Genomic DNA, 27683 nt, shown 5'->3' with positions numbered 1-27683 from the left:
CAGGACATTGCAATAGGGATTCTTGGAGGCTCCAAGCTCTAGAAGGGGCACTGGATAGCGGAACCGCCATGGTGACAATCATAACAGAGGAATCTGATAGGCAACAGGGTTCTATTGCAGCTGTCTTAAATATGTAGGCAACCTCAGGTGAACCCAGAAAGTAATCCATTCTAGCATATGTTTAGTGTGCGCATGAGTAGAACATGTAATCCCAGTATAGTGGGTGTTTGGTCTTCCAGATATCAGGCCTATATCTATCATGATGCTGGGCTTATCTGTCTATTGCATTATTAAAATCTAAGTTTAGATCCCCCCACACCAGAACCAGTCGATCTGGGTTATCATCACCTCTATGACTGCTTGTCTAAGAAAAGGCACTTGCTCCTCGTTAATAGCGTACATGGTACCCACAGTGATGGTGTTGGAGCCCACTGTCACGAGTATGCCAATACCCTACCCCTAATTTCGGCCTGTTTAGGACTGACTTTCCCTCAAAAGGTGTGTGAGACCCAGATTGCCACCCAGGTTTGGTGGCAAGGGAAGAAAAATATAGGTGGGGAAAGACTTTAGAACTGAGCCTATGTGGGTCATTAGTGAGGAGGTGTTTCTTGAAGCAATATGTGCCCCGTATTGTTCTAAATATGAGAGGATGGTGCTTCTTCTATTGGGGTGATTTAGGCACTTGCCATTAAGAGTGAGGATAGCTAACTGATCGGCCATTAAAGTAAAGGGAGTTAGTAAGCTATAGGAATACCTCTATAGATTAAGCAGGGGAGCAGGAGAGAGTCCAAAACCTAAGTAACAATTTAGAAGGCCTTGAGAATTGGCCCCTGCGTCTCGACAAAACAGAACAATAAACTGCCCAAAGGGCAAACAATTTAAAAATAATAAAAACATTGTGAACGCAGTCAGTGTCCAGGGTTCCATATCTTGTGGTAAAGAAGTCAGCAGAAAGGGTGTGAGTTGCCATTGATCCTCCCCCTGCCCAGGCTAGCTGCTAATAACTTGATAAGAAGAGGTGAAGAAAGGGGGTGCAATAGAAAGGTGCTTCACGCCGCTGCTGGGCCAGTGTGATCAAGACTACATTTCATTTGAAAAAAGGGGACCCCTATATATCTGATAGACTCGCTACACATAAGGAAAGAAACACTTTAGGTAAAGGTCTATAGCTGAGTCAGTCATACATTTGACAAAAGCAGTTCTAGGTCCAATAGTTACATGTAATAACCCACTAGGTTAACAAGAGTCAACACACATAGATCAAAACTGTCACACATAAATGTTAGAAATTGTTTTCATTTTATTATTTGATGTCTTTTTAAATTATAGACTTATTGTGGGTCATATATCTCTGTTTTAACCTCACAATATACATATGTGTATCTATTGGACCAAGAACTGCTTTTGTCAAATGTATGACTGACTCAGCTGTTGACCTTTACCAAAAGTGTATCAAGACTACATGTCTCTCCTTGGCAATAGTCTGTGGGTCTGGGCGAAGCTCCATGGTGGATGATCTCTTGTTCCTCCTGCTGTGAGTTCTCTGATTTTCACAAGCACTTTGATTATCCTGTGAGCGCTCTGGGGAGGGATCTTTGATGTCTAGTAATTGACATGCCTCTTCCAGTGATCGGAGCTGGTGAAGTTTCCATTTAATTTGGAAGACTAATCGAAAGGGATGTCCCCATGATTATGGCACTCTGGTTGCTTGAAGGTGGGTAGTGACAGGATGAAAGGCTTTGCATTTCCAGAGGGTAGATGCTGCGAGGTCTTGGTAGAGAACCGAACTGCAACCATGGAACTGTATTGGGTGCTTGGCTCTTGCCTTTTGACAGATAAGTTCTTTTAATGGGAACTCATGGATGAGCGTTAATATGTCTGGGGGAAAGCGCCTCACGAAAAGGTACGTGTGATTAGAGCAAGGACCGCCTGAGTCTAGTGTCTCATCTGCACTTAAGGTTGTAGCAGCTTCTTCATGCTGGATCCCAGGGGCTTTAATTAACATGTCCCTGAGCATACAATCTCTCTTCCCCGCCCAGTAGCCATGATGGTGGGCATGTGGTATCACTATTTTGCCAGCCAAGGAAGCCACCAACCTGAATGTCCCAGAAACAGTATATGGGTGTCAAAGGTAAGTAACAGAGACTATACGGTTGTATGGGCACAGCCTAGGGAGAGAGGAGCCTTTCCTCAGTGCACACAGGCAGCCGCCAATGGGAGAGTCAAAGCAACATGCAATACAGTTCAATGTGTCACCACTTATCTGTGAATCCCCCAGGCAGAGGCGCTGATGATTTATAGTCCTGGGTTCTGGGCCCACCGCCCCAGCCAGAGATGAGTCTAAGGCCAGAGGCCACTTTAACAGGCCCAGAGAGCTCTGCTGTCCCAGTGCTGGGCCCTCCACTCCACTGGCAATGTCTGGAAACCGGTGGACGTTAATGAGGGGGCAGGGGGACTCTCAGCTGCTTGCGAGGGAGGTTCCAAAAGGCTGTTGGGGACCCAAGGTTATAGAACTGGTAATCCCCAGAGTCCGCCCGGAGTGCTTCCAATGCAGGGGTTCAGGTAGGCCCCGCAATTCAGTATATGAAGAAGGTCTTGTCCTCAGATGCCTTCAACTGTGCTACCACGGTCGAGCCCCCGGCAGCTCTCAACGCCATTCTGTCCCGGGAGGGGGAGGAGGGTAAAGAGGCGGTCAGTACTAAGCCACGGCTGCACCCATAGGTGCCTTCACCCCCACAGTTGGTCTTGCTGCATCTTGCCAGGTTGCCGCTCTGCTCCCTGGGGTCGGCTCAATGTATTCTGGGCGGATCAGGTACCACATCCACGCCGCATCAACGCCTGGGTTGTCGGCACCAGGTCAGCAGCCATTTGATGTGGGTCTCAGACCCCAGCTACTGGACTCTAGGTGGGAAGGCCTTTGGTGGGGGGCAGAGAGGCTGGAAAACACGTCACAATCCTCTGCCATCTTGGCCACGCCTGGTTGTCTTATTTAGCCAAATGTATATGCACATTTGACGTTATTTGGGCATCTTCATTTTGGTTATTTCAACTGTTGTTATATCCTGTAATACAGACAGAATAATGTGTCTCAAACCAATGTTTTCTATAACCTCTCCTAGTTCAAAGCTCTGCACTCTAGATGAAGATCCCTTATCACAGCCACCAAAGGCCTTTTACAGGACCACTAAGATAGAAGAGACTAACAGAAGCTTAGTTTTTTTCAAAGATAAGTGTGATCAAACACTTCGCAGGGAAGATAAAAAAATATCACATCACACCATCTATTGCGCCACCATCCAGTAAACACCATTCAGTTACTGGAGCGGATAAACAAGAAGTCTACCGCAGAACACTTATTTAGTTTCAGACCACCTTGCATCTCTGGCTCATCAATTCAGTCTTGGCTATCTGACCTAAAGTTAGCTGGTTTTCTCCCCTACCCAACCCAAAACAGGCAAAGTAAAATCCCTTGTAATCCACTTCAACACAAACATCACTCTGAAAGAACACAACACCACATCACCACACTTAATCAGGAAAATCAAAATAGCATGATACCAGCTTAAACTCTTATAAAAAAAGTGAAACTCTTAATTTCAGAAACCAATTTAGGAACATCAGCACAGAGCCTAGTCCTCTCACACCTAAATGGAGGCAACACTGTGCTCAACATCCTGCATGTTGTGGCGTCTCATTGATAAAATTGTCCCCAGTCTAGACCCCTATCTTGTTTAATATCAGCAGCATTACCTACCAGACCCTCACAAAATATACACAGATGTACCTGCCCAAGAAACGATCCACCTCTCGTGGACAGCACCACACTAGGAACATTTCCAGACTGAAGATGAAGACGTGAAAGAAGGAAAAACAAGAAGGCAGACTTTCAATATCTGTATTTCTAAGATCTGGATTAGCATACACATCACCATCAGAACTGCTCAAGACCTCATACAGTTCCAAAAGAAACTTAAGACTCATCTCTTCAAAGAGCATTACCCTCACACAATAGAAACCCACCCACTGGATACTTCCCCCTTGTAAATGAAGCTTCCTAATTAGCTTTGTGCAATACATATAAAGCAAATACTTTGATAATAAATGTGTATGTTGTTATTTCCAAGTATTCAATATCCTTTTTCAAATTCCTTCCAAAGGTAAGTCCCTGGATCAGGTTCTCTCAAAAGGGAAGTCCAAGTGCAACAAACATAAACATTGCAGCAGATATTTTTCTTCCTCTTGGCAAAGGCTTCATTTGCAGGATAGGGTTGTCTAGTCAGCGGCTTCACAGCCTGACTCTGACCTCAGCATCATCTTGAGAGCCTGTCTCCGCTTTGGAGGATATGTGTTACTCCGTTCCAGGTTGTCCGGCCCCTGGTGATTACTCCACCCAAGTGGAGGCTTTTACCTAGGTTTTGCTAGGAATGGGTCTTCCCCCTCCTGCTGTTGGTCCTGATACCGCTCTGGTTCCAGCAGATCCCCTTTGTCAGATAAAGTCCTTTCTGGATGTTTCGGCTCTGCTATCAGTGATGCTTTTTTGGTCAAAGTAAGATACAAAGTTCAGGTTAGCTTCTGTGATAATCCCCTTGTGAGCCTTGAAAAGCCATTTGTGATCCTCTCCTTCAGGTTTAATGCTTTGCACACCTTGATAACATTTGTGAGTCTGATTCTGAATGTCTTTTATGATGAGGACAATAGTAGTCTTGTGGACAACCTTCTTCCCTCTCTGCCACTGATTGGATTGTTCATCTGGCCCTACAAAATGTTAGAGTACCTGGACTCCTCCCCTGAAGCTGACCTGGAATGTCTTTCCGGTTTTCTCCCAGATAAAAGTGTCATTCCTTTATGGCAGTTCGCCACAAGGCAGCTGAGGTTTTGGGGTTGCCTTTGCCTCTTGCTAGCCTTCATCCTTTTCCTCCGAAAACTTGTATTAATGAAAAACCTTGACAGCTCCCAACTGTTTCATGGAAAGGCCAACTCAGCTCTTGATTCAAGCAGGGCTATGCAATGGCTCATTCACTAGGCCTGATTTCCCTGGCTCATTAATTCCACTGACAATATAGGAAACAGAGAGAACATTTAGGGGTAGCCTTTTCAGCAATGCAACCCTCTCAACATGTGCAACAGCCTAGCCATTTTTTAATTTCTATAGAAGGCTTGACAGTTCTAAAGGATGCCAAGGGCTCCAGTAGCTGTCTTCTTCCTCCTCCTCTCCAACTCATCAAACCAAATCGCTTTTACATCACTCTCCAGGGACCATGCACACCCTGTCAGAGTATGAATGTCTTCCTTCTTGAGATGCTGGCTGTCCATCACTACTGACCATTTGATCTTGAAATCATGGAACAATGATATACTCTCCATTTGTAAGAGTTACCTCAACTTGTCCCTCCTGTCCTTTTTTCACCTTCAGCCCTCTCTGCAGAACTTGCCCACATTCTCCATGAGTAGGTGCTCACTTTTCTGAGCAAGGAGTCAACATCACTTGTTCTGTAGAATAAAATGGGGTAAGGGTGATAAAACTGTTAGTTCCTGGTACTCATGAAGTTCGGGGGCCTTCTTCTCATTTTAGACTTTTGTATCCTGAGCTCGTTTTACCACAAAATGAAATTAAAGATGGTATCTCTTGCGCATGTCTTCTCAGCCCTGGTGTTCAGAGACTGGATAATTTCACTCGACCTGCCAGATACATTTTTTTTTTTGTTACAGTTCTGCAGTTGCACATACTGTTCCTATAATTTCATGCATGTTCCACTTAGTACCAGTTTGCGGATGCCGCCATTTGGACGAACTCAGCACCTCTTGTCATCATTAGGATTATGTTGTTAGTCACTGTGTATCTCAGCAGACTGGCTGCTGAACATGGATTAACCATCTTCAGAGTATGATCTTTCTTCGAAGAAAGCAATCCAACAGTTCCCCCAAGTCTCACCTCCTGTCCACAACTCCAGTCCACAAAACACTTCCTCTTTATTAGGGTGGAGCTGAAGTCCTTTAAAGCCATGGCACATTATTAGAGAGACTTGGACATTTTGGGTATGATTCTAATGCTTCATAAGTGGGCTTATCTTCTTGACCTAACAGTCCAGTGGCTTTTAGCTGCTCTCCTCCTGTATCCTACAAGCTTGGTGGCACGTCCAAGCTTTTCATAGGTGCTTGTAAGTTAAATTGCCAGTCATTGAGTGCTCCTGATTGAGACTACTTTGATCTCCCCGGAGGCAGCTCAAGTCCTGCGATTGTGGTTAATGGCAGAACTCCTGACTTGCGGAAGGCACTTTTGTCCTCCACCAGCAATAGCAGTGATGGATGCCTCATCGCTCGGTTGGGTCCATATTCCCAACACCATGGTTATCAGAGTTCAATGGTCGATTGCGGATCATACACTCCTCATAAACATGCTCCAGCTTCAGGAACTCTACCTTGTGGATGATTCGCTGTTGATCGGTGTACATCTTTAGAGACAAAACACCTTCAAGGTGGTACACCAACAAGCAGGGTGGTGTGGTCTTGCTTCTCCTCCACCTGGAGGTATTGAGGCTGGGCCTATGCTCACTACCATTAAGTCCTCAGAGAGAACACAATGTGACAGTGGTACACCAGCAAGCAGGGTGGCGTGGGCTTCCTTCCTCTGTGCATTGAGTCTATATAGTTTGGCCCAGGCTCACAATGTTTGGCAGACCATCAGTCATCTGACCAGCTCCTGGAACTCAGTGTCAGCTTACTGACTATGAGTGGCATCCTTCTCCGGAGGTGACTTAGTCCATGATTGCCCTCTGTGGCACCCCTGCAGACACCCTGCTGCTCACAAAAATGTTCACTGCCTACTGTTCTGCTACCGTCATGTTTTGCTGCAAAGGGCTGTGAGAGATGATTTCCACCTAGGATGTAACTTCAGCTTCACTGCACATTCCACTCCATTCCTCCTATTCCTATTTTAGGAGGGTCTGCATCAAGCACTTTGCAGATTATCTTTATCACGCTGGACTAACTTAGGAGGATGTGGTATTAAGATCTACTCTGCCTCTCTGTACTCTACTCTTCTGCTCATGGCAGACATTCTGTATCAGTGGGAGGGACAGTGAACCTCCATAGCCTCCACAGTCATGCCTGGAGATTGAGCAGGACAATTTGCTTACCTTTGATCATTTTCCTCTCTCTTTGACTATTACATTGCCCTCTAGGAAAATATTTGGAACTAACAATAGTGACCGACTGTTAGAGAATCTAGCCATCGGAAGCACCAAGGGATATTCCCTTCGATGGGCAATGATAGATCAAACAGCACTGATTAAATCAGTTATTGGTAAATGTAAATTAGATATGGTGACATGCCTGAGTGAAGATACTTCTCCTGCCACGCTATTAGCATCGTTCCTGGCAATAACTAATGTAATAAGAGAGTCTCTCATTAGGCAAAACAAGAGTAACAAACCCCAGAACGGGTGGTTTGACTCGAGGTGTACTCAAGCTTATTCCCAGTTAAAAAAAGAACTGCATAAAAGTTCAAGAAGTATTGTAGACATCAGGAGAGCTAGAGGAGCATACAAACAGTTGATAAGGGACAGGAAAAACACAACGAGGAAGAAGGCCTGGGAGGCATTGCATTTAGCCTCAATAGCTAAGGATAGTGCGGGCTTTTGGAAGGCAATCAGAACACCATTTTTATCTAAGGAAAATGGCACTACAATTGAGATAGCTATAACTGAGGATCAGTGGATCAAGTACTTTGCTCAGGTATATGATGGTGAGGAATCTCCTGTCATGAGGGACAATTGTGTCCAGGAGGCCTGTGATTTAAACTATCCTCTACATTATAAGGTGTTAACGTTTACTTTAGAGGAAGTAGAGAGGGCCTTACATGCAAGTCAGGGCGGTAAGGCTCCTGGCCTGGATGGGATCCCCATAGATATGTTTAAGTCCACCTTCAAAAAGGGGGACAGGCAAGATCCGGGGTGTTACAGACCAATATCCCTGCTGAATGCTATTACGAAGGTAGCAGGCAGGGTTATATTGGAACATCTTCAGGACTGGGCCGGTGAGAACTCCGTTCTATCAGACCTGCAATATGGCTTTCGGGCTGGTGTGGGGACAGTAGAGCAGGGTTTGAATCTTTCCCTGCTGGTGAGGAAATATACGAGGGCTTAGAGAGGGAACCTCTTTTTAGCTTTTGTGGATCTCACAGCCGCATTTGTCTGTGTGGTCCACACTAAACTATGGAAACTACTGGGAGTTTTGGGGGTTGATGTAAATATTCTTTATTTTCTTAAGCGTTTTTTTAGTGATGCCAAGGCACTTGTGCGTTATGGTCTGAAGGGAGAGCGTTCGGCTGCTTTTCCAATTAGGAGTGGAGTCAAACTGGGCTGTGTCTTAGCTCCATTCCTTTTTAACTTGTATATAAATGGGCTTGAGGAAGCCCTGCTTGAAGACAACCAAGATTTTCCTCAAGTAGCCGGCCGCCCATTTCCAGCCCTCTTGTATGCTGACGACACTGTGCTGATGTCCAGTACACAAGTGGGCCTTCAGCGCGTTTTGGACAGTTTTTCCCTTTTTAGGAAAGATCTGGGTTTAAGGGTAAACTCTTCCAAAACCTTTATTGTGCTCTGTGGCAGGGGTTTTCAGAAAAATAGAGATATGTTCATTGCAGGACAAAAGATTGAGGCTACAAATAAATTCTATTATTTGGACATCCTCTGTTCTCAGAATGACACTTGGGTACAAGCAGCAGCAGCCAAAAAATTGGCACTTTTACGAACCACATCCGCCCTTACTATCTTCGCCAGGAAATTGGGTAAAAGACCACCTGAGGAACTTATAAAAATATATAAGGCACAGTGTGTCTCTGCAGCAGTTTATGGGAGTGGGGTTTGGGGGTTTGCTGATCTCTCCCCTATTCAGATAGTAGAAAACTCCTTTTTAAAATGTATTTTAGCTGTCCCGAGTGGCACCTCAGGATGCATTTGCCATGCAGAGTTATATCTCCCGTTTATCTCTGATTTAATTAGACTGGAGCCTGTGCTTTTATGGCTCAGGATGTGGTTGAAAGAGGAAACCAAATTGAAAAGAGATTTTCTTTTAGACATCCTGAAATTGGAAGGAGTAATTAGGATACCATGGCTAAGATACGTTTATAATTTCTTTAAGGATCTTGGCCATTTAGAGTACTTCTCAAACCCTACCACCATCACAGCAGTAACTAGAAAGGAATTAAGGAAAGAAGGTCTTCTGCTGCTGGATACTCTCAGAATGTCATCTGAGATTTTAAAGCCCACAGCCCTGCACAATCAATTGATTTTGACCACTTTTAATATTCAGCTCTATTTAATTTTTGTTCCCGGTGCTTATGATAGGTTCTTATTAACCCATTCTAGGTTGGGGGTCTTTCATAGATTAGTCACTTTTCCTGTTATGAATGACTGGTCGCGAGACTTCCAGCCTTGCCCCTGTGACAACATCTGCCCTCAATCTACGATCCATGTTATTCTTTTTTGTAAATTTTTCTCCTCTATTAGGAGTCTGTTTCTGATACCAATACTAAATCAGTCTGGGCTTCGTCAATGTCGTCCTGCCTTTTTGTCATTACAATTCTTAGATAATGAAAATAGTGTTCTAATGATCACAGTTTAAAAAAAAAAAGTTTTGAGTCTTAGGAAATGTATGTCTATTTGATTGTTTCTTCCATTGAAATGAGGGTTTTTTCTTTTTAAATAGTGTAAAGCTGTAACATTTAATAGGATTTTATGTAACGTTTATCATGAATTTTAAACTATGAAATTGTTTATAAATGTAAAATGTAAATGTAAAGTATTTGTAGAGCGCACTGCTACCAAGCGGTTTCGTGGCGCTATTACTCATACTGCTGTGGAACCCTTCCTGACTTTCCCTGTGAAGTGTCCACTCCTGGGCACCCCCAGGGTGAAGCCAGGCATCCTAGCGCTGTTGGGGCCGTTGTGGAGATTAAGCAAGCTATTGCCCAGAGTTGCAGCGTGGGACCCATGATTGGAATAGGCACTGAGGCGAGAATATCAGGTCCGAGGAATTTTTGAGCCCGAGACCCACCGAGGTGGGAATCGAACCCTGGTCCCGGGCCAGAGCTCTGCATCAAGGTCTGCCACTCTAACCATTGATATATTTACAACAAGGGGTGGTGAGGGACAGAGTCTCTGAATTAAGCAGAAATCTCTCACCCAGTCAAGAGATCAGGGCTAGATCCAACACCGTTTTTTAGCTCACTGCACCATCCCAGTTTCAGAACCTGGCTGTATGCAAATTAGTCTGTTCCTGTCCCAGTGCATGATGGGAACAGGGCAAACCAAACTACAAAAGCCAATTCTTACACTGGGAAGGAAACAAGCTCCCGGGGACCGGTTTCTGGCATTACAGCCGTCTTCGGCCCGGTTTGCTTGAATCCTGATGGTGCAATGAGCAAGGGACTCACATCTGAGTATACCCTTCCACGCTTAGGGTGGACAAAAATATTTACAACAAGGGGTGGTGAGGGACAGAGTCTCTGAATTAAGCAGAAATCTCTCACCCAGTCAAGAGATCAGGGCTAGATCCAACACCGTTTTTTAGCTCACTGCACCATCCCAGTTTCAGAACCTGGCTGTATGCAAATTAGTCTGTTCCTGTCCCAGTGCATGATGGGAACAGGGCAAACCAAACTACAAAAGCCAATTCTTACACTGGGAAGGAAACAAGCTCCCGGGGACCGGTTTCTGGCATTACAGCCGTCTTCGGCCCGGTTTGCTTGAATCCTGATGGTGCAATGAGCAAGGGACTCACATCTGAGTATACCCTTCCACGCTTAGGGTGGACAAAAATATTTACAACAAGGGGTGGTGAGGGACAGAGTCTCTGAATTAAGTAGAAATCTCTCACCCAGTCAAGAGATCAGGGCTAGATCCAACACCGTTTTTTAGCTCACTGCACCATCCCAGTTTCAGAACCTGGCTGTATGCAAATTAGTCTGTTCCTGTCCCAGTGCATGATGGGAACAGGGCAAACCAAACTACAAAAGCCAATTCTTACACTGGGAAGGAAACAAGCTCCCGGGGACCGGTTTCTGGCATTACAGCCGTCTTCGGCCCGGTTTGCTTGAATCCTGATGGTGCAATGAGCAAGGGACTCACATCTGAGTATACCCTTCCACGCTTAGGGTGGACAAAAATATTTACAACAAGGGGTGGTGAGGGACAGAGTCTCTGAATTAAGCAGAAATCTCTCACCCAGTCAAGAGATCAGGGCTAGATCCAACACCGTTTTTTAGCTCACTGCACCATCCCAGTTTCAGAACCTGGCTGTATGCAAATTAGTCTGTTCCTGTCCCAGTGCATGATGGGAACAGGGCAAACCAAACTACAAAAGCCAATTCTTACACTGGGAAGGAAACAAGCTCCCGGGGACCGGTTTCTGGCATTACAGCCGTCTTCGGCCCGGTTTGCTTGAATCCTGATGGTGCAATGAGCAAGGGACTCACATCTGAGTATACCCTTCCACGCTTAGGGTGGACAAAAATATTTACAACAAGGGGTGGTGAGGGACAGAGTCTCTGAATTAAGCAGAAATCTCTCACCCAGTCAAGAGATCAGGGCTAGATCCAACACCGTTTTTTAGCTCACTGCACCATCCCAGTTTCAGAACCTGGCTGTATGCAAATTAGTCTGTTCCTGTCCCAGTGCATGATGGGAACAGGGCAAACCAAACTACAAAAGCCAATTCTTACACTGGGAAGGAAACAAGCTCCCGGGGACCGGTTTCTGGCATTACAGCCGTCTTCGGCCCGGTTTGCTTGAATCCTGATGGTGCAATGAGCAAGGGACTCACATCTGAGTATACCCTTCCACGCTTAGGGTGGACAAAAATATTTACAACAAGGGGTGGTGAGGGACAGAGTCTCTGAATTAAGCAGAAATCTCTCACCCAGTCAAGAGATCAGGGCTAGATCCAACACCGTTTTTTAGCTCACTGCACCATCCCAGTTTCAGAACCTGGCTGTATGCAAATTAGTCTGTTCCTGTCCCAGTGCATGATGGGAACAGGGCAAACCAAACTACAAAAGCCAATTCTTACACTGGGAAGGAAACAAGCTCCCGGGGACCGGTTTCTGGCATTACAGCCGTCTTCGGCCCGGTTTGCTTGAATCCTGATGGTGCAATGAGCAAGGGACTCACATCTGAGTATACCCTTCCACGCTTAGGGTGGACAAAAATATTTACAACAAGGGGTGGTGAGGGACAGAGTCTCTGAATTAAGCAGAAATCTCTCACCCAGTCAAGAGATCAGGGCTAGATCCAACACCGTTTTTTAGCTCACTGCACCATCCCAGTTTCAGAACCTGGCTGTATGCAAATTAGTCTGTTCCTGTCCCAGTGCATGATGGGAACAGGGCAAACCAAACTACAAAAGCCAATTCTTACACTGGGAAGGAAACAAGCTCCCGGGGACCGGTTTCTGGCATTACAGCCGTCTTCGGCCCGGTTTGCTTGAATCCTGATGGTGCAATGAGCAAGGGACTCACATCTGAGTATACCCTTCCACGCTTAGGGTGGACAAAAATATTTACAACAAGGGGTGGTGAGGGACAGAGTCTCTGAATTAAGCAGAAATCTCTCACCCAGTCAAGAGATCAGGGCTAGATCCAACACCGTTTTTTAGCTCACTGCACCATCCCAGTTTCAGAACCTGGCTGTATGCAAATTAGTCTGTTCCTGTCCCAGTGCATGATGGGAACAGGGCAAACCAAACTACAAAAGCCAATTCTTACACTGGGAAGGAAACAAGCTCCCGGGGACCGGTTTCTGGCATTACAGCCGTCTTCGGCCCGGTTTGCTTGAATCCTGATGGTGCAATGAGCAAGGGACTCACATCTGAGTATACCCTTCCACGCTTAGGGTGGACAAAAATATTTACAACAAGGGGTGGTGAGGGACAGAGTCTCTGAATTAAGCAGAAATCTCTCACCCAGTCAAGAGATCAGGGCTAGATCCAACACCGTTTTTTAGCTCACTGCACCATCCCAGTTTCAGAACCTGGCTGTATGCAAATTAGTCTGTTCCTGTCCCAGTGCATGATGGGAACAGGGCAAACCAAACTACAAAAGCCAATTCTTACACTGGGAAGGAAACAAGCTCCCGGGGACCGGTTTCTGGCATTACAGCCGTCTTCGGCCCGGTTTGCTTGAATCCTGATGGTGCAATGAGCAAGGGACTCACATCTGAGTATACCCTTCCACGCTTAGGGTGGACAAAAATATTTACAACAAGGGGTGGTGAGGGACAGAGTCTCTGAATTAAGCAGAAATCTCTCACCCAGTCAAGAGATCAGGGCTAGATCCAACACCGTTTTTTAGCTCACTGCACCATCCCAGTTTCAGAACCTGGCTGTATGCAAATTAGTCTGTTCCTGTCCTAGTGCATGATGGGAACAGGGCAAACCAAACTACAAAAGCCAATTCTTACACTGGGAAGGAAACAAGCTCCCGGGGACCGGTTTCTGGCATTACAGCCGTCTTCGGCCCGGTTTGCTTGAATCCTGATGGTGCAATGAGCAAGGGACTCACATCTGAGTATACCCTTCCACGCTTAGGGTGGACAAAAATATTTACAACAAGGGGTGGTGAGGGACAGAGTCTCTGAATTAAGCAGAAATCTCTCACCCAGTCAAGAGATCAGGGCTAGATCCAACACCGTTTTTTAGCTCACTGCACCATCCCAGTTTCAGAACCTGGCTGTATGCAAATTAGTCTGTTCCTGTCCCAGTGCATGATGGGAACAGGGCAAACCAAACTACAAAAGCCAATTCTTACACTGGGAAGGAAACAAGCTCCCGGGGACCGGTTTCTGGCATTACAGCCGTCTTCGGCCCGGTTTGCTTGAATCCTGATGGTGCAATGAGCAAGGGACTCACATCTGAGTATACCCTTCCACGCTTAGGGTGGACAAAAATATTTACAACAAGGGGTGGTGAGGGACAGAGTCTCTGAATTAAGCAGAAATCTCTCACCCAGTCAAGAGATCAGGGCTAGATCCAACACCGTTTTTTAGCTCACTGCACCATCCCAGTTTCAGAACCTGGCTGTATGCAAATTAGTCTGTTCCTGTCCCAGTGCATGATGGGAACAGGGCAAACCAAACTACAAAAGCCAATTCTTACACTGGGAAGGAAACAAGCTCCCGGGGACCGGTTTCTGGCATTACAGCCGTCTTCGGCCCGGTTTGCTTGAATCCTGATGGTGCAATGAGCAAGGGACTCACATCTGAGTATACCCTTCCACGCTTAGGGTGGACAAAAATATTTACAACAAGGGGTGGTGAGGGACAGAGTCTCTGAATTAAGCAGAAATCTCTCACCCAGTCAAGAGATCAGGGCTAGATCCAACACCGTTTTTTAGCTCACTGCACCATCCCAGTTTCAGAACCTGGCTGTATGCAAATTAGTCTGTTCCTGTCCCAGTGCATGATGGGAACAGGGCAAACCAAACTACAAAAGCCAATTCTTACACTGGGAAGGAAACAAGCTCCCGGGGACCGGTTTCTGGCATTACAGCCGTCTTCGGCCCGGTTTGCTTGAATCCTGATGGTGCAATGAGCAAGGGACTCACATCTGAGTATACCCTTCCACGCTTAGGGTGGACAAAAATATTTACAACAAGGGGTGGTGAGGGACAGAGTCTCTGAATTAAGCAGAAATCTCTCACCCAGTCAAGAGATCAGGGCTAGATCCAACACCGTTTTTTAGCTCACTGCACCATCCCAGTTTCAGAACCTGGCTGTATGCAAATTAGTCTGTTCCTGTCCCAGTGCATGATGGGAACAGGGCAAACCAAACTACAAAAGCCAATTCTTACACTGGGAAGGAAACAAGCTCCCGGGGACCGGTTTCTGGCATTACAGCCGTCTTCGGCCCGGTTTGCTTGAATCCTGATGGTGCAATGAGCAAGGGACTCACATCTGAGTATACCCTTCCACGCTTAGGGTGGACAAAAATATTTACAACAAGGGGTGGTGAGGGACAGAGTCTCTGAATTAAGCAGAAATCTCTCACCCAGTCAAGAGATCAGGGCTAGATCCAACACCGTTTTTTAGCTCACTGCACCATCCCAGTTTCAGAACCTGGCTGTATGCAAATTAGTCTGTTCCTGTCCCAGTGCATGATGGGAACAGGGCAAACCAAACTACAAAAGCCAATTCTTACACTGGGAAGGAAACAAGCTCCCGGGGATCGGTTTATGTAACGTTTATCATGATTTTTAAACTATGAAATTGTTTATAAATGTAAAATGTAAATGTAAAGTATTTGTAGAGCGCACTGCTACCAAGTGGTTTCGTGGCGCTATTACTCATACTGCTGTGGAACCCTTCCTGACTTTCCCTGTGAAGTGTCCACTCCTGGGCACCCCCAGGGTGAAGCCAGGCATCCTAGCGCTGTTGGGGCCGTTGTGGAGATTAAGCAAGCTATTGCCCAGAGTTGCAGCGTGGGACCCATGATTGGAATAGGCACTGAGGCGAGAATATCAGGTCCGAGGAATTTTTTAGCCCGAGACCCACCGAGGTGGGAATCGAACCCTGGTCCCGGGCCAGAGCTCTGCATCAAGGTCTGCCACTCTAACCATTGAGCCACACTTCTCCACTTCTTATGTATTTTAACTGTTTGCTTTTATGATTGTTATTTATCAATCGAATAAAGCTTTTTTGAACTTAATGTTGCCTCCTTCACCTTTAGTTATGCTTCGGTTGGATCTGAATCTGTTGCTCACATTTCTGATGGGCTCACCATTCAAGCCTATGAACATGTGTTACTCTGCACTCGTCAAACTTAACACTGTGTTTCTGATTACTATTACCTTAGCTCATCAAGTCAATGAACTGTAGGTTATTTCTGTGTGTCTACCTTTTACTTCAATCATTTCAAACAAATTCATACTTGGCAGAACGTTTCCTTGTTTCCAAAGGTGGTTCTTCCATTCCACATTTGCCAATATATCATTGTGCCATCATACATTCTGTCTACCTCTGATTCCTACCAAGGAGGAACAGACAATGCCATCTGGATCCTCATACGGCTCTTAGTTTCTACCTTGATGGGACTCAAGAACATCACCTCATTGATCAGCTCTTCCTTTATCCCTTGGTTCTAAAAAGTGCAAAGTGATTCAGAAGTGAATAATGTCTTACTTTATTATTCACTGTATCAATATTTGCTATGCCCCTGCCAAGAAGGAACAGCCTTCGACCAACTGAGCCCATTCCAACAGGATGACGACCGCTTCTTCTTCAATATCCAGGGGTATTCCTGTTCTGAAGATCTGTTAGGCTGTGACATAGACGTAGGTCCACACTTTCAGGAGAAATTATTGTCTCCACTTTGAAGTCATCAAAGATGATAGTTTTGCCAGGTATTTTTTGTGAGACTTCTTGGTTTGATTGACTCCTCAGACCCATACCTTTGGTAATATTGCTTTGATAATATTTCAGAAGGTGTGTAACCCACATGTAGAAGTATTTATCAGAAGAACAATGCATCTACCTTTGGGAATAATCTTTTTGACCGATAGTCGATCTACCTGCAGATTAATCACTGACTCCCCCACACGCCTATTCTGAAGATTGGCTCTGTACATTTGGTTATAAGCTTCAAAGTTGGCCTCCTGAACTACATTCCTTTTAATCTTGTCAGTCTCATCTCTGCTTCCACGGGCATAGAAAAAAAATGGTAGTGGACATCACAGAACCATATATACAGCCGTGTGACTGCATGACCTGAGTGTCTTCACTATCACCTGAGATGTACTGTATTTGAGTCGGAGCAGTGACACCATAGGACAGGACAGGAGATCAATTTCAAGTTTTCTCGATCAGTTTAGTGCCGAGAGGAGAGTCAAAATGCTCAAGATGTGAGGAATCAGCAGGAAATTAGAATATCAAATAAACATCTTATAGTACAAAATATGAATGGTTGTTGTTGTGAACTTGCCAAAAGTGTCTAAACTTTACTATTTGGTATGGAATATGTAGTTTTAAGCCGGTAATTTCTCATTTCTTGCTAAACTGTGGAGCAAAAATATGAAAAAAGCCTCTTCTGTTGTAAAATGAACAATGTTGACAGAACGGAAGTTTTCAACCATGCTCCCTTGTTCCCAGGATCTCCATCACCAACAGTCACATGGCTGAAAGAAGAATCGCCAGAAGATGTCCTTTGGATAAAGATAGATACACCTGGGTACAAGGTGGTCAGCTCCAACCTGCATCACAGTTTGATCCTGCTAGATGTTGGCAAGGAATACGCCGGAACTTACACATGTATTGCAACCAATAAACATGGGCAGTCTATCTGTTCAGCCTCTCTAGAAGTTATGGAAGGTATGTTCCTATATCCTTGTGACCTTTGCAGCTACTTTGTGTTGCACATCACATATCTGCATCAAACCTCTGCTCTGTTGTCTGGCTCTGTAAGTACCGACTCAAGCTTAATGCCTTCTTAGTTAGACTAAGAAAAGTCAGAGCTATACTTCTGTTGAATGTGACTTCTTGAGAAAGGGAGTCCGAACTTTCATTTTAACTGTATCATCTAACATTGAGATCTATCTTGGTCTCCTCGGGCCTTTAGAAATAACTATAAAAGAGCCATAAAACCTGATTATGAATCGTCCTTATTGGGCTGATGTATTTAATGCACCTATTAAATAGCAATACCTCAGGGTGTGTAGTATTTAGTGGGCATAGTAAGTACCTCGTAGTCAGAATTGAAAAATAGAGAATTGCATGCTAAAATAGTTTCTTACTTCATCTGTGTCTGCATATATTGGAGTTGCTGGCTTATAAACACCAGCAGGAGACCTTCTAAGAAGTTAACTTTGTGACTACCGAACTCCTTTTTGTGCATATAAAGCAGGGACAAGGCTTATGCCAGTTGATAGTCGCACTTCTGCTGAGGGATCACTTAACGGAATGTTTTACAATAGTGTCTGTAGTTCTAGATTTTTCTATTATTTTTCTTGTAAGCACCTTAAGTTTGGAGTTGTCTGCCCTATAATTTGATTTGTTCCAAAACACACAGTCCTAAAGAAGTCACCCCTTGGCGCATCAGAGCATCACTGGATGTCAATGTAATAGGAAAAAAGCGGATAATACTCAAGAGAACGTGAAAGTCTGTAATGCTTCCCAATGTCAGTATGTAAAAGAATACATTATTTCTAGAGCAGGAGGGAATTTGACAAACTAAAGGCTTGAACAGCAAATTGTCTGTCAGTCCTCTGCTCCAAATTAGAAGGCAGAATGCAAATCAGGTGGAAGGTTGAAAAATTGCTTTGGCCGGGTTCCCAAAAGTGCCCATGTATGTTGCAGGGTTTAAAAACTAAAAAACAGGGGGCATATTACCAAGCAATAGCGATAATTATCGCTATTGCTTGGTTAGAGACAAAAATTTACCGCTGAGCTGCGGCGATTTTTACCGCAAATAAACCTTGGTATTACCAAGGTTTACCGCAAATGCGATAAAATCGCCGCAATGCATGAATATCGCTGAAAAGTCAGCGATATTCATGCATTACCGAGCTAATGCTCTTAGCCATGTTATCCACCTCCCATTGGATAACATGGCTAAGAACTGCTCAGGGCAGGTGTTAGCTTTTGGAGATATTCGCGCTTAGCGCGAATATCTCCAAAAGTTGGTAATAGGAGATAGCAATGTTAGCGACTGTTTTCAGTCGCTAACATCTTGGCACGCCCACTTTGCATGTCATTAGTGATAAATATCACTGACATGCAAAGTGGGGCCCAAGATGGTCGCTATCTCCTACTAGCTGTCGCTAACTGGTGTTAGCGACAGCTAGGTAATAGGGAGATAATTTTATCTCCGCTTTCTTGGCTTTAAAGCCAAAAAGCGGAGATAAACCCCCTTGATAATATGCCCCAGGATTCTCAACATGTTTTATCTACCGAAACCCTATGGGCAAATAGCACTTGGTAGACCTTTTGCACTTGGCAAAATAACAGTAGTCCAAATAGCGCACAGGCAAATATCATCCAACTTGACAGTTCGAACCTGAAATAGAATGAGCACCAACATGCTAATCAGGGCTCAAGTACTTGGATGTATTCTGCACGCTCTGTCTTTGATTACAGCCTTGGTGCTAATTCTTTTGTGGTGCTTCTTCCCAAGTGAGAAGGTATTTGCTTGTGTGCTGTGATCAAGCTTTATAGATATTGCATATGGTATGTTGACTGCCTCCTACTTTATGCAGTTTGGGCAGTCTAATTTAAAGTTCAGTAGAAGAAGGTATTTCATTGGAAATAATCTTCTTGTGTGCTGTAATCAAGCTTTATAGATATTGCATATGGTATGTTGACTGCCTCCTACTTTATGCAGTTTGGGCAGTCTAATTTAAAGTTCAGTAGAAGAAGGTATTTCATTGGAAATAAACTGAAGTTTGTTATGACCCTGGCACGGTCAGTCTAGGCTCCCTGGACAATTAGTTATATTTTTGCTTTTTGTGTCCCAAGTTCTGGTACTGTGGGCAATTAAAGTAAATGTGATGGTGAATTCAGAAAGTTGGAAAGTTCCAGCAATAAGTGTCTAATTGCTGGCATTATCGAACTTTAAGTGAGACCCCCTAAGAAAATTCCCTGCGCACCTGAATGAAGACCTTCATATGTGATAACTCACAACCTCCAAAGCACCAGCAAACAGCCAGAAAAGTTTGTGTGTGATTTGTGTAGGAGTTTAACTAAAAGTGAACATTTCTGTGTATGTTCATGAGTGGTCACATATAGAAGATGAAAAGTAGCAGGAATAAGGTGAAGCACAGTGCAGCATCACATTTGAGCCCCACGCTGAAGAGCAGGCAGGTGCCCATACTCCCATCCTGCACACATTCTCTTAGAAAAGAGACAGATCACTCAAAGGAACTCTAGGGACTCCAGATATTAATAACATGTGGTGATGTTGCTGTGACTTTATTTAATCAACAGGTGGAATGTTTAGGGCTTCCCTTGCGTGATGCATGCCGTTGGATCTTCCTTCCAATTGGCAACCGTCAACAAAAATTTCTAATTCATACTAGTCTCACCCGAAGAACAGGCTGCTTATAAATGTTCTTTGAGAAAATAGTCTGAAATGTAAAATGTTCCTACTACTTTGAAGGCCGCCTTTCTAATTTTGTTGTATAGTCTTACTTACTGTAACATTTTTCCATGCTCCTTTTTTAGATAAAGATGCTGATAAACTGACCAAAGATGCAATGCCTCGCAGGTATGTTATTTTTTTCATAAGTTAAACCGCTGGTGCTTTCTGTTTATGAAAGAGATATATTTTCAATCTTCAAAGGTTTGGCAACATGCTTGATGTCAGACATGGCATGCATGTGCATGCATGTAAAGAGATCGCTATTAGGAATTAAGAGGCACATTATCAACAACTAGCGATATTTATTGCTAAATGCGCTTAGCAACTTTTTTTTATCGCTGCCTATCGCTGGATATTTTAGCGGAGAAAACATGCTATTAGCAACGTTTTTCTCCACAGCGCTAAAATATCCAGCAATAGCGGCGTAATGCGAGAATATCGCTGAGAATACAGCGATATTCTCGCATTAGCGACGAAATGCTCTTAGCCATGTTATCCACCTCCCATTGAATAACATGGCTAAGAACTGCTCAGAGCAGGCGTTAGTTTTTGGCGATAGCGGGAATATTTCCATCGCTACGCCAGCCTTGTGAGTAGGCGATAGCGACGTTATCGACTGCTTTCAGTCGCTAACGGGTTGGGTACGCCCACTTTGCATGTCATTAGCAATAAATATCGCTGACATGCAAAGCGGGCCCCAAACCGCTCGCTATCGCCTTCAAGCTGTCGCTAAATGCTGTTAGCGACAGCTTGATAATAGGGCAATAGAATTTTCGCCGCTTAGCAGCCGAAAACGGCCGCTAAACCGGCAAAAAGTGCCTATTGTCCCCCTTGATAATATGCCCCTACGTAACATATGAGATTAACAAGATATGTGTGGCGCTTTTAGTCACTATGAATGTGGTCACCGTTCTTGGAGTGGGAGTTGGGTTGAACATCGTTGCTCTGAAATGAAGATGCCTCTACCAGATTTCTATTCTTCGGTACAGCGTGCACTTGTGCAGGGTTCCCTGTTCTTAATCTGTTTTGTGCTTGCTTTCATTGTTGAATTTACAAGCGAGCACCACTTAAAAACACAGGGAACAATAAAGAAATACAGATGCCCTTCTGTTTACTTTGTAATACATGTATTGGAAAGGATCACTACAGTATGCAAGCTATGCACTTACTGTTTGTGCCACAGGTAAGTCTCAAGTGTAGCCACTGGTGTGTAATACACATAAGAAGTTCATTTAAATTACCTCTGTAAGTCATACATTCGACTGTGTTTGTTTCTCTCGTTCGGTATGTGTCTTTGACTCTTTCACTCCGTGCCTCAATATTTCTCCTCACTTGCTTAGTCTCTTCGTCTCCTACTTACTGAGCCCAATTCACAAAGATTTTTTTGTGAATATGTGTGTGAAAGAAAGTGGGTTATTACTTTGGGTAAATGTGAGCCCACTACAAGGAGGCCACAGGGTTGTCCTCCTAATAAAACACAGTTTAGAACTGGGCTTAACCTCCTGGTAACTATAGCACAGAGCAAATAGGTATAGCGATTCAAAGCCACACTGAAAGTAGGTTTAAATCTAGCTTCTGTTTCTTCTAGGGTCAAAATTAACAAGAGAAGTGTCAATGTACCACTTAGTCCAGGATAGTTGATTAAAGAAGATTTATTTCAGTAGAGAAACACAGTACAGCATCTGCTCAGCAGGACAGGTCCAGTAGTTAAGCAGACTGGAATCTAGAACTCATGACCCATAGTAACAGATTGTAGTGCAAGGTTTGTAAAGCAACAATAGGCAGAACTTACTTAAAGAGATACATACATCATTGCATGTGGAATACAACAATAGGCTTAACCTACAAAATGTGTGAAGTATTTAGCAGAAACGAAACAGTTAAAAAATCAAAACACAACACAATAAATATCCAACACACAATTTCTAAAAAGAGAAATAAAAATGAATGAGCAAATTAGCACCAAAACGACAAAAATCCAATAACGGGAATTGTGGATACATATTTTTAAATATTTAAGGCAAAAAAGTGCCAAAAACAAATCACAATTCAGAAGTCATTTTCGTGGTTGACCAGTACTATCAGGCCGACCACTATGTAGCACGGGTGGGATACACCAAGCTGATCCTCACAGTCAAAGATTCTACCTACTGACTTATTCTCTGAAACATAAGTTGAAGTCCTCCAACGGGGCAAGGTTTTAGGCTGTATCCGACAATGTCCTCTTGAAACTGATAGCAGTTGTAGAAGGTCCAGCTGAAGCTGTTGGTTTTGGTGGGAAAATCTCAGAGAGGGACAAACTCAAATTTTGCGGCCACATATCGCACAAGCAGATCTTCCTGCTAAAAGGCCTAAGCCCCTGTTTCTGATTTGGGAGACTTGCACAACTCATTGAGTAGAAGCACTGACAGGGTCAAGCTGCTAGCAAGCTAATGTGAATTAGACTACTGGAGGCTCAGGCAGACAAATTCTAACGTATTAAAAGCCACTTTTCATAAATACTTATTAAAAGTCTGAATTGGATTTTCAGCAAACATTAAAAATAGTGTTGTAATTATTCCAGTAGCTTGTCCGAAATCAAGAATAGCTGAGTTATGATGTTATTATGCACTTTAGATTTTAACATAGGACAGCTACTATTAATATTATTGCGTCTTGTAAAGCACTCAGCTACCTATAAGGGTTTCTCAGCGCTAGGTAGAAGGTGGGGCATACAGGCCCATCTGGCTAAGAACATCCAGGTATTCAGTTTCTTACAGAACACGGTCAGAGAGATACAGCTTCTTAAAGATACTGGGTTGGCATTCCACAATTTCGTTCCCTGGTATGCAAAGGAGCGGCCTCCCATGCGAGCCTGTCGGGTTCTAGGCACTGTGCACAGGACCCAGTTAAGTGAACACAGCATGCGTGAGCTGGCAAGGCACCACCAATGTTAGGTTATATCGTGAACATGTGCCAGATCTAACCTTGTACATGTAGCACAGGGCTTTGAATTGTATATGTTTTTCCACCGTAAGCCAATGGAATTTGCGAATGAGGTTTGATATAGAGGCATGTTTTGGGAGATGATAGGAATCTAGCCGTGGAGTTATGGACTACTTATAGGTGTTGAATGGATGCCTTCTCTGCTCCTAGATACAGGATGTTGCCGTAGTCTATTCTTGAGAGTATCAAGGCTTGGATCACTGTCCTTTGGGCTGATTTTGGAATCATCCAAATAGTTTTTTGTAACCCACTTCAACACTGCAAAGCAGGTGGAGGCCAACTTTTCAGCCTGAGGTTTTTATTGACAGGCTTTCGTCCAGCCAGAATCCAAAGTGCATTACCCTGAATGACAGTTCAGGATGGGTACCCAGGTACACTAGCCAATGCTGTTGACACAAAGCCAAGACCATAAGCTTGCCTAAGACCTTAACCTTGGTCTTTTCCATGTTAACTTTGAGTGAATTGCTACTTATCCAAGTGGAAATCCATCCCAGACACTGGTTTAGGACCCCAGTGTTTTGTGTCTCTGCAGATGACAAGGAGAAGATGATTTGAGTGTCATCTGCATAAGAGCATAGGGTTAGGCTGCAATTTTTCACCACATCTATGAGTGGGCGAACATAAACATTGAAGAGTATCGGGTTTAGGGCTGAGCCCTGCATGACTCCGGAAGTAAGAGCACATGGCTTTGAACTGGCACTGGCTGAGAAAACCTGAAACATGCGGTCTTTACAAAATAAAGTGCCTTGGAGACTTACTGCCCTTTTACAATGAAAATAGCTTTTAGTGCTAGTCCCCCTAGGTACATGCCACCACTAAATTCTTGCATGTACCACTTTTAAGTACGAGACACCCTAACAGGTGTACTACAAGGCCTACTTAGGGTGACTTATTTAATATTTAAAAGTTGAGCTCTTTCTTGTCAAAAATGATTATTTTGACAGATTTGCTTGCTGGTTTAAAAGCTGCAGGACCCAGGCTACACTGGTAGGCCTGAAGATATATTTTCTCTGTCAGCTTAGTGGATGACACACCATGTGCTGCAGCCCACAGGTGGCATTTAAAGTTTCCATGCTATTATATATTATCTACACCACATACTAAGGCTTTACTGTGAAATTAAATATGCCAATTAGAAGTTGGTCAATGTTACCAGGGTTTAGCTGTCAGAGCACATATACATCACAGAGCAGTTACTCTGAATTTACAATTGCTCTGCAAATACTTAACTTCTGCGAAGCAGGTAAATGTGGGATCTAGAAGGAGATAATTGTTAAAACACCATCATCAGGGAATTCGGGATTGAACAGGCAAATCTAGCTGAAGGGAAGTAGGGCCATGATCAGAAATTAGCATTGAACCAATATCAGTGGAGCATAAAGATTGTGAAACATGATGCGATAAAAAAAGTAATCAATTCAAGACTGGGTCTGATATACAGGGGAGAAATAAGTGTACTCCCTCAAGGTAGGATTGCAGGATCTAGGGATCTATTAATTAGTTTGTGAGCTTTATTTGGGACAAAGGGGACTGTGGAGTTACGGTCAATAAAAGAGCCTACATTCTGATTACAATCACCAGCAAGGATAACATTGTCCTCAGGATACTTTGCGAGTATTTGGTTCAGGCAAGACCACAATGGGAACCATTAGCAGTGGTAGCGTAAACATTTAACAAAGAGACTGGAACCTTACCAACCAACAACTTAGAGCTATCTACACACTTCAACAAATTTGTGGAAGAGCAACTGAGTACAAAGCAATTTATGACATAAAATAATAACCCCATTCTTTTTACCATCCCCCGGGGAATAATACTTCACCCACCCAACCGCTTTTTAGTTTTAAAGACTCATGTTCTGTAAGATGTAACTCTTGAATTAAGGATGTACTGGCACCAAACTGAGATAAATGAGAAAAGACATGGTGTCTCTTAATAGGAGAGTTTAAACATCTGACATTCCAAGATATTATTTTCAAAGATATAAACATTTTTCCAGAAAAGAACACCAAATATATCGGACCAAACATAGAAGAAACAAAATGTAGACCATGAAATGACTAGTATATACCAAATAACTGTAAAAAATAAGAAAGGGGAAATAGGAAAAGGAAAAGAGCAAAGAAGTGAGAAAAAGCAACGCTGAAATAAGTGCAAGAGATAAAGGAAGAAAAAAGATTCATACAGGAAAAGGTAGAACAATAATAAGAGAAAAAAGAAAGAGCAAAACATACCTATAGAAAGTAGAATTCCAAAAATGGGGCTGGGGAGATGAGACCACATGGAACAGCAGGCACTCTGAGAATCCACAGGAAAGGCAAGACAGGAGCACAGCACGCATTACATATTACGAGGTAGATCACAAACGAGGATAAAATACCTGCAAGAAAAGTAGCGAAATTTTAGCATTTAATATTATTAATAACTCTGAAAAGGGAAAACGTTTGAGTTATCAACATGAAGAATAAGAAAGAAGATACAAAAAATACAACATATAAATATCCTGTTAAGGAACTAAAGATCATATAGAGAGTACAAAAATGAACACCAGGTAAGATGCAGACGTTACTGATGTATCCATATTTTTTATCCTGCAAGCATTGATGAAACTCTTTAATTTAACAGGATCCTCATACGTAGTGGTCTTGTTTTTATAAATAACCTTGAACTGGCAAGGGTGAACCGAGCCAAAATGAGCTCCAAGTGAATGAAGATCCGGCCTCTTATTAAGAAGGTCTTAATGGATAACAGCAGGGGCCTTTGCATCGTCCTAGGGAAAATATAGAGGATTATCTAACCATGAAATAAGTTTCAATGAATTGACACCCCTGCCACGAATTTAAGAAGGTCAGTATATTTGAGAAAGTACATAATAACACCTCTTGGCTTTCGCGAAGAGGACATAGCCACTGACTGATAACCAAATATGTGGCCATGTTGAATATTGAGGAGATTACCCTCTGGCATATTCAGAAGATTAGGAACAAAGGATTTAAAAAAGGTGATAGGCTCAGGACCTTCCGAGACTTCGGGCAGACCATAAAGGCAAAGACTGTTTCTCCTGCTTCTGTTTTCAAGGTTTTCGATCAGTTGTTGAAGAGATTACACCTGGGCTTGAAGAGAATTCACTTTGCTATTATTGGATCCGAAAGATGCTATATTCAGCTCTGAAGTATTAAGTCTTTCCTCCATCTGAGACCATCTATCAGTAAGATGCTGTAATTTAGCATTGGTATCCTCCGTTAAAGGCCTCAAAGCACATATTACCTCCAATCGAGGATCCATAGAGGCAACCGGACGAGATTTCGTAGAGTATAAGGGATCCTTTTTCAAACGCTTAGTAGCAGCTTTTACAGTATTAGGTAAAACAGGAGTCCCATTGGAGCTTGATGAAGGACTTCCTCTATGCACAGAAACCATTCTTGAGAGTTTGGAAATATGGTGGGGCTCTTAATAAAACTATGGGCAGAGGGTGTCAATGATGATTTCGCCTTTTTCAATTGCCCCATAGAGATAGCGAAATAAAGGAGGAGGACAAGCGAGGTCACTTGTGCCACCAAAGCACGCACTTCAGAGCAAAAATAGTCATTTCAGCAATATAAATGAGGAAGAAGGAGGGAAATGCCCAAACATCTGCCAGTCATAAGAATGGATTAACCAGCATTCCAAATCCAAAAGTCACGCAGAAATAAATACAATGAGGAAACAGGATTGAGGCACCCCAGAACATCAGAGAAGCAGGCTAAAAGGCAGGTTGAAAAATGTAGTGCTTTCACATTTAATACAGCATTGTGCCAAGGAAGCGACTTTCCTACTCCTCTAGGGCTTTCCCTGCTTCTGTTTACCACCTCTCAAGGAGAAAAGCATTCCTCAAGACGGTTGTAATTGCTGATGGGTGCACAAAATGGCGGGCAGCTCTGTGAAGAGATCTGTGTGTTCTGATGAAATGAAGCTGGAGAACCGCAGCCTTAGGGCCCGGTGGCGCAGGGTATGCCTAAATCCCCGGGATTCACCTGCCTTGTCAAAACAGAGACACAGACTCTTCGTCTGGCGTAGAAGATGGTATTTATTAGCAGCAGCTAGTACAGTGGTCTTAGAAGTTGTCAATACACCGAGGTTCAAAAGAGACTACCACTTAACTCCGTGGCACACAGGTTTATATATCATACAGCACAATGCAGAAATGCAATCAAACACGCGAGCATGAGCTATAGGCAAACGTTATAGACAATACTTTAAGTCCAAAACAACTCAAGTTCCCGAGTATGTTTGTCACTCGACCCCTTAAACAAATCACAAGTGAATCCACACAATTCGGTTTACTAGCAGAGAAAAAACACAGCTGTGTGTCGTAGAAGGACAGTCGAGAAACAGGAGAATGCATGAGACGTGTAGCGGAGGACAACAGATAAGATAACTTAAAGGAAACAATGGTGTGAAATGACGTGTAGTCCGGACGGGGATTAATCAGCTCAGACAGGAATTAGTGTACTCGGCCAGACCCTGACACTCGTTAGTAAACATAGGCGAGGAAGCCACCTGACCCACAAAGCAGAAACAAAAAAACCACATCGCGT

At 43.7% G+C, this 27683-nt stretch overlaps 1 protein-coding gene across 1 annotated transcript in view; it reads left to right on the top strand.

Moving 5' to 3' along the window:
• OBSCN (obscurin, cytoskeletal calmodulin and titin-interacting RhoGEF) overlaps positions 1-27683 on the top strand; it is a 1012031-nt gene that overhangs the window by 741184 nt on the left and 243164 nt on the right. The window contains exons 79-80 of the mRNA XM_086941076.1: positions 17139-17357; positions 20205-20247. Of these exons, the coding sequence (XP_086797202.1) occupies positions 17139-17357; positions 20205-20247 (262 nt within the window). The remainder of the gene's footprint in view (positions 1-17138; positions 17358-20204; positions 20248-27683) is intronic.

Source organism: Lissotriton vulgaris, chromosome 10 (genome assembly GCF_964263255.1).
Source record: "Lissotriton vulgaris chromosome 10, aLisVul1.2, whole genome shotgun sequence".
NCBI classification, from domain to species: domain Eukaryota; kingdom Metazoa; phylum Chordata; class Amphibia; order Caudata; family Salamandridae; genus Lissotriton; species Lissotriton vulgaris.
The sequence above is the reverse complement of the archived record's forward strand: the minus strand, read 5'-3'. Positions and strand labels throughout refer to the sequence as shown.